The sequence below is a fragment of the Diadema antillarum genome, unplaced genomic scaffold, assembly GCF_040938485.1.
Source record: "Diadema antillarum isolate AM-2024a unplaced genomic scaffold, OU_Dant_1.0 scf00000016, whole genome shotgun sequence".
Classification (NCBI taxonomy): Eukaryota; Metazoa; Echinodermata; class Echinoidea; order Diadematoida; family Diadematidae; genus Diadema; species Diadema antillarum.
In genome coordinates, this window is record NW_027270905.1 from 1265484 (window position 1) to 1276739 (window position 11256).

The 11256-nt window shown below is 39.2% G+C and overlaps 1 protein-coding gene across 1 annotated transcript in view; it reads right to left on the reverse strand.

The window, feature by feature from the left end:
- The window catches only part of LOC139725152 (interleukin enhancer-binding factor 2 homolog), a 91931-nt gene extending 80675 nt beyond the window's left edge, over positions 1–11256 (reverse strand). Inside the window, exons 1-6 of the mRNA XM_071636245.1 lie at positions 11158–11256; positions 7291–7374; positions 6573–6621; positions 5824–5886; positions 2997–3125; positions 1513–1615 (exon numbers count right to left, since the gene is read on the reverse strand). Of these exons, the coding sequence (XP_071492346.1) occupies positions 1513–1615; positions 2997–3125; positions 5824–5886; positions 6573–6621; positions 7291–7374; positions 11158–11165 (436 nt within the window). The 5' untranslated portion in view covers positions 11166–11256. The remainder of the gene's footprint in view (positions 1–1512; positions 1616–2996; positions 3126–5823; positions 5887–6572; positions 6622–7290; positions 7375–11157) is intronic.

Below are 11256 nucleotides of genomic sequence, written 5' to 3' on the forward strand. Positions count from 1 at the left end.
GTGCATCACAAAACCAACAAAAAGTAGCACGCACTGATTTTGTGTAAGGCTGAAAATAGGTGAAATGGGTCAACCTAGCCAATTTTAAGTTGTTCATATTTTCTGAAAGAGCAAATCTTCTTCTTTATTGTGCTAAAGTTTGGGATCATAAAACAAACAGGTAAATGTGGTTTTAGTCATCTTTCTTGAGATTGTTGTTGTTGTTTTTTTTTTTAGATTAGTGTGATAAGGTGTGTCTTAAGGAATCCCCTTTTCATTTCTTAAAATTCCCATGCACATTCTTAATTTTCAACCCTAATAACTTAAAAGAAAGGATAATGCTACTCCTTTGAAAGTTGGCAGTAATCATGGACAGAATGTATTAATAAAGCATGCTCAATTTTGGCTTAACCCTATCTTAACTGTGGGGAGGTGGGTCAAATTGACCCCCCCTCGACATTTTGTGCCATGATTCCGCACCGAGCTCAGATTTTGCCATGTCGTTTCTTGACTTTTTTTATTGAAGTCTCCCGCAAATTTTGAGACCAAATTTGCGACGTCCGGGTACACCGTTCTGAAGTTACGTAATGTTTTGCATATGCATGTCAAAACCGAATATAGCTCAAATTCATGATATCGTGTGCAAATCCAATGCAAATTGTGTTTTTTTTTTGTTAAATTGATATAAATTAGATTATTTCAATTTTTACATATTGAAATTAATCAGTTCTAATGTAGATAAGCTTTAAAAAGTGCCTGCAACAAATTTTGGCAAAAAAACCCCAACAATACAAAACAAAAGGTCGAAAAATAGTAAAATACATAAGAAATTAACAAAACAATAAAAAGCAAAAGAAATTGATTTTAATTGTGCAATCCTTTTTACAAGAAAATTATTCGATGTGTCTTGAGGAATTCTTACACAAAAATTTAGCAATCCTTCCATCTTTTTAATGGAATTACAGGTGAAAAAATGATTTCATGCATAAAATTGCATAATTAATTTACCAAACATAGAAAATCAATATTTTTCTACTGTATGACCATGTAATCTTGTAGTTGACATCCGTCTCTATGTTCAGGCAAAATTTTGTGGCGATTGCGCCATCAGCGGCTGAGATATGAAGGGGTGGTCAAATTGACCCCCCACCCACAGTAAAAACTTGGTCTCAAATAGCCCAGTTAGAATAGGGTTTATCTGATAATCCCTTTATTGTTGTTGCTCCAATGGTTTACATCCTGTTTTTTGTCCCCATTCATCGCACAGCTAGCGCAGCTTGGGAAAGATTAAGCGCTTGAATGGACTCTGTACTTCAGAGTCTCTTTTTTCAGTTCACACTTTTCAGGAGTATGTGCTTTCTTTCAAATATTTAGATAGAATAGGAGAGTCCATTTGAATTGAGTTATACATCATTTTAAAGCTTAAAGTCGGCTCTTTCAGAATCTGCTCTTAACTAAAAATCCATGTCTGGTGACTTTTTGTTGATTTTGTGATGCAGGGTCACCTAAGTTGGCTCTACACATGATACTTACTTGTGGGTAGAGTTTTGAAGATGACCACAAGATCTGCCACAGGGCTGTTTGCCATGATGGTGCCCTTCTTGAAGGAGCCCACCTGTCTCACCTCCTCTATACTCTAGTAACATTTGTCAAAAAGGTGAAATGATAATGCACGAGGTTATATAGAGCATCAGGATTGAATGTTTATATTTCTTATATATTGTATTACATGTGATCGCAAAACAGGGTAAGTGCCATTTTTAAACATTTGAAGTAAGTTCATCATCAGATAAAGCAAAATGAAATCTTCCCAGTGATACCTCACTTGTTACACAACTAGAAATATTCTTGAAGATATGAGTAAAAAATCCCACATTTTCAAACTTTTTGTGTGTGTTTTTTAGCAAATTGAATAGCAAATATATCACATTAACAAGAATGCAGTTAACTTATTTCACAATCAAACTCTTCAGGTAGATTTCCCTTTTTCTGTTTCCTTTTTTATTTCCACACAATAACAACTTTGTGCTGCCTTCCACCTTCAAGAGAATGTCAAACTCATTGGCAGGTAAGGCCACTGTTCACTGATCTCTTGCTTTCATTTGCATCCATTATTATAGAAAGTGAACATTATTCAAATGATGCAAAACACGGATAGACAAACTTGTCTACTCAGTATGAAAATCCTGCAACTGACACACATGTGGTACCAAATGACTGATACAATTTTTAGGTCATCAAGATTCTATAACAGCAGCATTGACAGCTTAAGGGAAGAAGTCAGATACTGCCTCTTTGATCATCTTGTCATATGCCAGTATATCACTGTAAAATCATATGTAATGACTCTTTTTCTCTGCTCTTTCAAAATACAGTTGAACCTCTCTTATCCGGCCTCCCTTTATCCGGATCTCTCTATTATACGGACGCAATCTCGCTGTGATTTTTTAAAAATAATTATGGGAGGAAAGGGGGATTCCCAAATCCTTGAGAACTCTTATACAAACACACATGAATAACATATTACTTCCAACATGATTAACATACATTACATCAAATTACCTTCCAAATTGCTTACCTTCAGACATATTAACATCCCCAAACGTAACAATGAAAAGGTTGCAGTATACACATTACTACATGTGGTACTACAATGGGCTACATCAGTACATGTGTATGTATATGTACATGTATGAAGCATTGAGTCTCCCGTATCCGGCCAAATCCCTTATCCGGATGAGCCCCGGTCCCGACTTGTCCGGATACGAGAGGTTCAACTGTACACAATATTTAGGCATTGGCGGACCTACACTCATAATGACTAGATGTGGGAATTTCAGGTAGACAGCGAAAAATGATTAGCCTCAGACAAACCTGGGACAAGTAAACGAATGGTCATGGGGAGAGGAAACATCTCTCATTCTATTCTTAAAAACATTATCCTATGTTCCCACATGCAAGATTGGGAACAATTGGCCAAGGAGGGCATAAAGTAGTGTAACCAAGAGGTTACTCACCACTTCAAAGTTGGCTGGTGGGGCAACCATCAGGTTGTCCAGTACTGAGCTGATTTTGGTGACAAGGTTGAGTACTGCTGTCTGCTCCGTGGTGCCTGGCGTCAGTTCTGTATTCTTCTCCAGCAAACTCTGGTTGCCATACAGAAAAAAAAAAAAAACACATAAAAATTTGAGGAGGGTCATGGTGGAAAGAACTACATAGATAGGTATGCAGAACCAGATACTCATGATAAGAAACTGTTTGACAAATTGACAATCATAGAGGCACAAACTTTGTATCATATTCCATTTAATAGCAAAGTGATTCACATGCTCTAATGGCATGCACTATACAATTTTCAATAGTCAATTTTCCATAGAAACATTATGCTAACCCTAAAATTCAGGAAATAGAAACAACTACGAGAAAATAATGTAAAAGCAGGAATTTTCACCTAAATCCCATGTACATCACTATTAGCAGGTTTTGACAAAAACAGGAACACAAGGGTATAGACCGATTCAAGCGACTGTTCATGGAAGTGCGCCCTCTTAAGGCGACGCCATAACTGGGGGCCAAAAAGGCTGGGTCGGCAAGCGCCCTGCGTGCGTAGCAAGGGTGCCAGCGGCAGCCAGTGCTTTTACCACCCGGCGCCAGCCGGCCAGCTAGCTATCTCTGGCGCTGGCAGCGATCGACGCATCTGGCTTTGTGACAACAAGAGTCTACTTTTTTTTTTCGCTAGCTAATTAAAAAAAAAAATTAAACAACTTATACCGACTATGAGCGAATGGGTAGATGACATACGGCTGTAGCCAAAACTTGAATTTCAAGGTAAATATCGGCACGATCCGTAAATGTTTGTAGACTATTTCTTTGGCGATGACTTGGGTACTCGCGTGTAAGCCCCGTAGATTCACATTTGTGGAAGAGAATAAAAACCGCTGGGGAGAATTATTGCTAGGCGCAGGCAGACGTCTTGCTAATAAGCCTAGGCTGTTGACAAGTTAACTGATATATAATTAAATACAAATAATGAATAAGAATCTTGAGCTAGATATGGCGCAATAAATTGCAAGCTATCAGTTAACTTAACCTAATTTTAGGGCAGGCTAGGCTTTACTCGGGAGTGTCGGGCCAGCAGGGTACAATCTGTCTAACGTTAGATCTTGTCTAGAAATCTAGGCAAGAGTCCAGACTAGACCTAGACCTATTGACTTCTAGAACCCGTCCCTACACGACGGTTGTCGATAACTTCAGGCAAGCCTAACTAAGCAAAACAAACGGAATATAAATCTAGGCGTTTCTGATAGGCTGTATATGCCTAAACTTACGAAACGACTACGTCGCCTGATGTCTACAACCAAAACTTCTACTGTTTTAGGTCTAAGTAACCTTGCATAACATCACGCCAATGCCTAATATCATAATCTACAAAAGTGATTTTTAAATCATACTTTCTTAGTATGATTATGAAACGGATGTTTGCCACCATCCATGATTTAATATTTATAAGTATCACTTTATCAAAAGTCAAATTCAGAGTTCCAGGCCAAAATTGAATAGGCCTATGGTTAATTCAGTGCTGAACATTGAAGAAGTGCAAACAATATAAGAATTTAACGCATCTTGAAACATTTATTTAGCTGTAGTATAGGCTGTAAAATGTTTGTCATAATAATAAAGTCTAGCCAGGAAGTGTATTCTAACTTTGGCAAGTAGGACACGAAGGATTTGTAAAAAAAAAAAAAATCAGTGAATTATCAAATTCTTTGATCTTTGATCTAAACTTGTCTTCTAAGATGAACAACATATTTTACGAATATGCAGTGATAACCTAATTAAATAGAGAATCTAGTAGACATAGTTTGTTTCGAAATCTGTGCATTTTTATACCGTTGTATTTCACTTAATTGTCTTTAATTTTGCCTTGATTTATTATGCGTCAGCGGTGTCTGAATTTCACACACTGCCGTGCAGTTTCCATTTCCATTTTTCTGTTATTTGTGTACCAAACAACTGCACGATGTGTTTTCCTGATCCTTCCTTTGAAGCTTTCAAAGTAGATCAATATGTCTGAATCATTCAATTTGTCCAAAAGAAGGGCATTAAAAGCCGCTGAATGACTTTTCCACACAGTGAGTAAACAATCACAATTATAATACAAGTTGTATTAGCGCGGCGCCGGCGGTCGCCGGCCGCGGCGCAGCGGCCAGGCCCGGCTAACTATGCGCGATGGGTACGCTAGGCTGCTAGCTGCAAGTGCAACTCGCTGGGTAGCTAGCTCGCGGAAGCCCCCGTTGGCCCCCAGTTATGGCGGCCGTTATAGCGCCGCTAGCGGCGGTAGGTGAATAGGCCATCGAAATTGAATCGGTCTATAAGAAGCTTCTTCTTCCCTAAGAATAAAATATTCCTATTAAATGTGAGCAGTTGACAGGTATGTAGATACCTGGGTAATAACAGCTGACTGCATATTTGAGAAAGGAAAATAATGCAAAGAAAATAATTACACCTGACTTTATCATAGATATTTTGAAAAAGGCAATGATTTCGCTTCTTCTGTAATGATGATTGATTAAATCATTTTCAATTACTATTCAAGCCACTGCATAAAAAGGAGCTGTCCCTAAGCTTCAGTATTATTGGCATTTCTGAACTTGACCAGAATTTCCTCGTTTACTTTGGCCTGGTTCACAATAATTAAGACACGCCGATATAAGCACACTTGTGCTACAAGACAACCACCACAAAACAGTTTGGATGGTGTTGGACTATTTTTTTTTTCATGTGAACTGCCCTTGGACTGGAAATGATTAATCTGGAAATGGTGCATGTACTGTTAGACCTTACCATCTGCAGGGGAGTGTCTTCAGTATTGGATGATGGCTTCACCTTCTGGAAAGCACCTTCACACTGTAGGAAAGAGCACATTCCAAATAAGAGGAAATTGGAAAAGATGCAGTTCTTCATTTCATGATAGGTGACATAAAAGTTAAGTTTTTGCATTTCATCAAGAAGCACTAAGAGATTCTGGCTTTATGTCTTCATGTACTACTTGTCCTTTAAGACCTAGCTTTTATAATTACTCCTGTTAAGCAAGAGCCTGCATGTAAATCCTACAGCCCGAGTCATAATGGTTTCTAGGTAGGCATAGAAGCACATATTAAACCATACACCTGTAGTATAAACATATGCACATAAAACTTTTCTGATATGAATTAATATAATATAATATTGTATCATCTATTGGGGACCTCGTCAGTGTCACCACTGTTCTACCACAGGATCCAGCCATTATGATCACCTTAGCACTGCCAGGCAACCACTTATACTCCTGAATCAAATCAGGATTAGAACTCAAGACCTTCACCTGAAAGTTAACGAGTCTCATTCACTATATCCAAATTACCCGCTGTAACTTCCTTAATGACTGTGAGAGTATTTTGATGAAATATTTAGATGAAATGAGCACTTTCGCGAGAAGTGTACTGCCTTTAAGATATGCAGCTCTCAAACCGTGACAAACTACAGTGTATGTGAGCTACATGTCATTCATTTTCAGTCCATTGAATAAAAGTAAAAATCTCAGGAAATCTCACCTGGACAAGGTCAAATGGAACATGAGGCATGAACGCTGGTGCCCGCCACCTGAAAATATAGAATCAAATTATTAGTACTCAACTCGCTGAAAGTGTCTGTTTTTTTCACTTTCAGCATAATTTTGCTCTTTGTATCATGTGCAGCAAAATACCACAATTGCAATCTGATCTGTTGTGTACTTTCAACATCAATTACATTGACTAGCATAGTAGCAATCTCAGTTAAGTTGACCAATAATTCATTTCTGTCATGTTCAGTCAATACTATTTCCTCTTTGAATGGGTGTGTCAGTCCCTTTTGATCAGTGTTGTAGGGAGAAAAAAAAAAGGAAGAGAGAATCCATATTAGCAAAGGTCCCCCACATGCAATTATTGGAAGATTTTCAATTACCAACAAAGTCTACAAGAATTGACTTGAGCCAATGAATACTTTCAGCTGTTAGCTGTCAGGTTAACTACAAGCTGGCCTAGATGGCTGGTGTTGATTCTTCATACATGTACTTGCTATGCTAGGTTTATTTCTGAGAACCACTGGAGGGATATGGGTGGAATACGAGGCACAATTAGAGAATTCCCCATAGAACTGAAAACCTAAGGGTATCCAGCTCCGGATGAAGGTTGGGGCATGATGGTCGGAGGCAGGACGTCAAACTCAAAAAGGTTTGCTAAACGTTTTGCATGGGTCTGTCACACAAGAGACCAAGAGATAGATACTTACATTCCCCTTGGTCCTCCTGGGCCCCTAAGAGGGCCCCTCATGCCTGGGGCACCGCCACGACCTCGTCTAGCTGTAGTCTTAGATCTGTGTAATGATCACAAATGAATTATGCAGTTACACGTGTACAAGGGATAACAAAAAAAGAAAGAAAGAAACAAAGAAAGAAATGGCAGATGCATGTTTTTGTTTTTGTTTTTTATTTTAGTTATTCTACTTTTTGGGTGTTTGGCAATGAGTACTTAAAATACATATTGTTTTAAAAGAGAAAATACATATTTCATTTAGAGTCCACCATTTCTTTCGAAGAATATCACAATTAGCGTAATTTAAATTCTTCTTTAGTAGCAATGAATGCATGTATATGATTGTGTTTTAGCTGCGGCACGTCATCTGCTGGTGGTTAGGTTGGTCTATTTAATGACATCAGTAAAAGCTTTGCCAAATTTTCCCAAATTCATCTGATGTGCTTGCATTACTGCAGACATCATACGAATTTTCTCTTTGCCCTTGTTGCATTCCCCATTGTGAAATGAGCAAAAGTCTTACATTTTGTCCTTTCCAAGATTCTAGCATACACATAGCATATAAATTTGTGCAAAATGGTAATTTTCTTTGAATGTTCACTTCAAGAAAACAAGTAGGACTTAACAAGTGTAATCATATGCACCATGGGAAAAAATATTACGTTTTTCAGAGGATCTAATCTTTATTTCGCATCAGTGGAGCTCTAGAATCGGAGATCTACATGGAAAATAAAAAAAACATACTGGTAACATACGTTCCTAAACTGATCAGCAGATTTTATCTTGAAGAGAGGGTAACTGATAATTAAAGCAGATTGCGAACGAGGGTGGCAATGTTACGACTACAGTTTTTCTACACTTTCTATGGTGATCCTCATCATTTGTGAAGTGATGAATGAAAGACGCTCCACGAGGATACAAAAAAGATGGCAAAATAAAACACATCTTTATAACATGATTATTTTACATATAATAAATTTAAAAAGGAAATAATAACTTTTTACTTTTTACAATTTTTTTGCGCGCTATGTGTCTGCTGTTATACGGTTTGGGCAAATAAGTTCTGGTGCATGCTGATGGCAAACTCTGATCAGCCCGGCTCGTTACATTGAGCAGGCTTCTCGGTCGCGCACACAGACCTAGATCCCTCATTTGCCGCACTCAGGACCCTCTGCCCAACGCATATATGGTGCACAAGCAGACTCCCAAATGCGATATATAAACATCAAAATTATAATATTATTTCATATATACTTTCCATTAAATAAACATATAATTTACAAATAATTCATTTTTTTTTCATTATGTAATGAGCAAACATCCGGTTGTGCAGTGTGCAAATCTAAATTAAATAAAACTCAAAAGATAATTATCTGTATAACTCTATAAGACTTTATAAGACTCTATAAGACTTATATATGAGTCGCGATGATTTTAGCCTTTGAACAAGGCTCTTTCGCTGCGCACTGTGTCGTGGCGAGCGAAAGGGTCTGAGTGAAACGCGCCCACACCAGCAGAGAGCAATCAGGCGCCAGCTGATGTCGCTCAGCAAGAGTGCCTGGTCAAAAGGCCACACTTCTACCGACTAGTGCCAATGCACAGGTTTCAAATCCGTCCTACAGAGCAGTTGTCTTCTCGCAGATCCCTCCTGACCAAAGCATTTAAAGTCATCGATTTGGACAGAAATGGACTATTAGCGGAACCACACGTTCCCTGTATCCTGTTGTCAATAACTGGACTACATCGGTATGTATTCAAATTGATACATTTCTTAGTATTTAAGTTGAAAATTAGCCACAATACTATGCCTTCCCAGATCCCAAATCCTACAATGCGCACCCTGAACGCTTCGCGTTCGGGCTGGTTGCAGTTACCCCAAATATTGCTGCATTATTGTACATCATATTCATACATGTCATGTCTAACTTATTTGAATGTAAAAAAGCTGTATGAAATTGGGGTTAAATGGTAACGTTTGGTCCGTGCGCGTACAATAGCGGGCAGAGCAGCCCCACAGGAGCCAGGAGGAGAGCCTTCAGTCTGTATAGGAGGGGATTCCGTGAAGCCAGATGCAGTCTCCGCGGAACATATCCCTGACGACCAGATACAGTGGTGAGACTGATCTTTCGGTCAAGTGAAGGTCATAAGACAAGCACTAGCGGTAAAGACAGCCACTGATCTTCGGTGAAAATAGATGGAGGATATCAGCATAGCGACCACGTTTACTGCACGTAAGTGTACCGATATAGTGATTGTATGGAGCATGCATTTGGCTTGCCATAGACGTTCGTGCGGTCATTTTTCAAACGAAGGCAGCGATGAATTGGGGAGTGCTGCAAAGAAGTGGAGGAAACAACCAGAAAACAGGAGGAAACAGTGGAAGAGGTGAGTCAAAATGTTTACTGATTAATCCTGTATATATTTTTTCCAGATCAGTTTGAAAACCAAGCTGGAAAAAATGATAATAACCATTTTTATGCGGGGGGAACTGGGTCGAAGTTGCGTTTCCGCCAGAACGATGGAAATCGTTGCAAACATGATGTTCGAATCACAAACCTGAACTACTTTTGCCATCCTGCACGTGGGTTTGCGTCTGCTACCTACCGCTAGTAGCCCGAGGAGGACGATCTGTTCGGCATGCTAAGTCGAAATTTCGCACTTATTTGTCGTGACCTTTGGTGTATTTTGTACTTAATCCACATTGCACAAAACATAGCAGTATCGAAACTTCACTTTTTTCAATATTGAAATGTTTTCTGATTTTTATAAAGGAAAATTTATCGAGCGCATGTTAGCGCATGTGGCAAGAACGGTACACGAAATGGACCTTGCAATGCCTGTTTCAGTGAAATTGGCTGCCCGATCGGAGCCCGAGAAGAGCTTCGCGGTTGCTGCTGCGGGAGTTGCTATGGGTGTTGTGTGATTTACGACTGCCCGCGGACGCCACGCGCTGGCTCAGCTCTCTACTTACGATGATCGGCGAATCGAAGCCGCTAGCGGCCGCTAGGGCGCTCGCTACTAGTACTACAATGGGAAAATCGCAAAAGCGAAAAGTTATTAGAATGCAAGATTTTTACAAGAAAACGAAAAAAATCGGCTGATTTCAATACTTTTCATGTCTATAGGTATCAATCTACTGATAATTGATCTCATTTCATGGCTATTTAAATGCGAAGTTTTTCACCTTAGACATACATGTCGGTCAAACCACAACGAAGCAAACTGAGGTGAAAACCGACCAGTTTTTCTTGAAAATCTTAAATTTACATCAAGGAATACGTGTTATATTAGTATCATCACGGTTACCCGCACGTCTTTTACATGCTCTGTCTATGCCATGGCCTAACACTTAGTAGTGGGAACGCGGGGTGACGTCCTGACGAGGTGCAGGCCCCTTCCTTAGCGCACAACTAGACTATTCCGCATCGTTTGCGTTTGACGACAGTCAACAGACAATAGCTGCAAATTTCCGGTATTGATCACTGAACTTGTCATTCCATTGGAATTTTCAGCATTTTTCCTGTATGTGAGTGGGATTTCATAGAATTTCAGTGTCGTAATGTGATTTAAACATGCATTTTTATAAACATTAGCTATGACGAGGTGCAGGTCACCTGTCACTCAGATACACTAGTACTGTGTCTGTAGTGTACACTGTAGAAATCTATAGCTACTAGGCCCTACTCGACTCCTACTTTAGACACCGCACCACCGACCGCCGCACCAGGCTGGGCAGAGTCTGAGAAATACCCACCAAAACTTATAACACATAATAGAAAACTGCGGGTAAGAGACCAATCTAGGGAAATTTATATCAGCTAAATTCAAATATGATAACAATTACCGTGTCATGATGTCAGACTGCTACTCTTATGACCTCAGCAGACGAAAAAAATGACGACGTTGTAGAATAAAAGGCCTTTCTGTGTGAGGTACGGGTTAC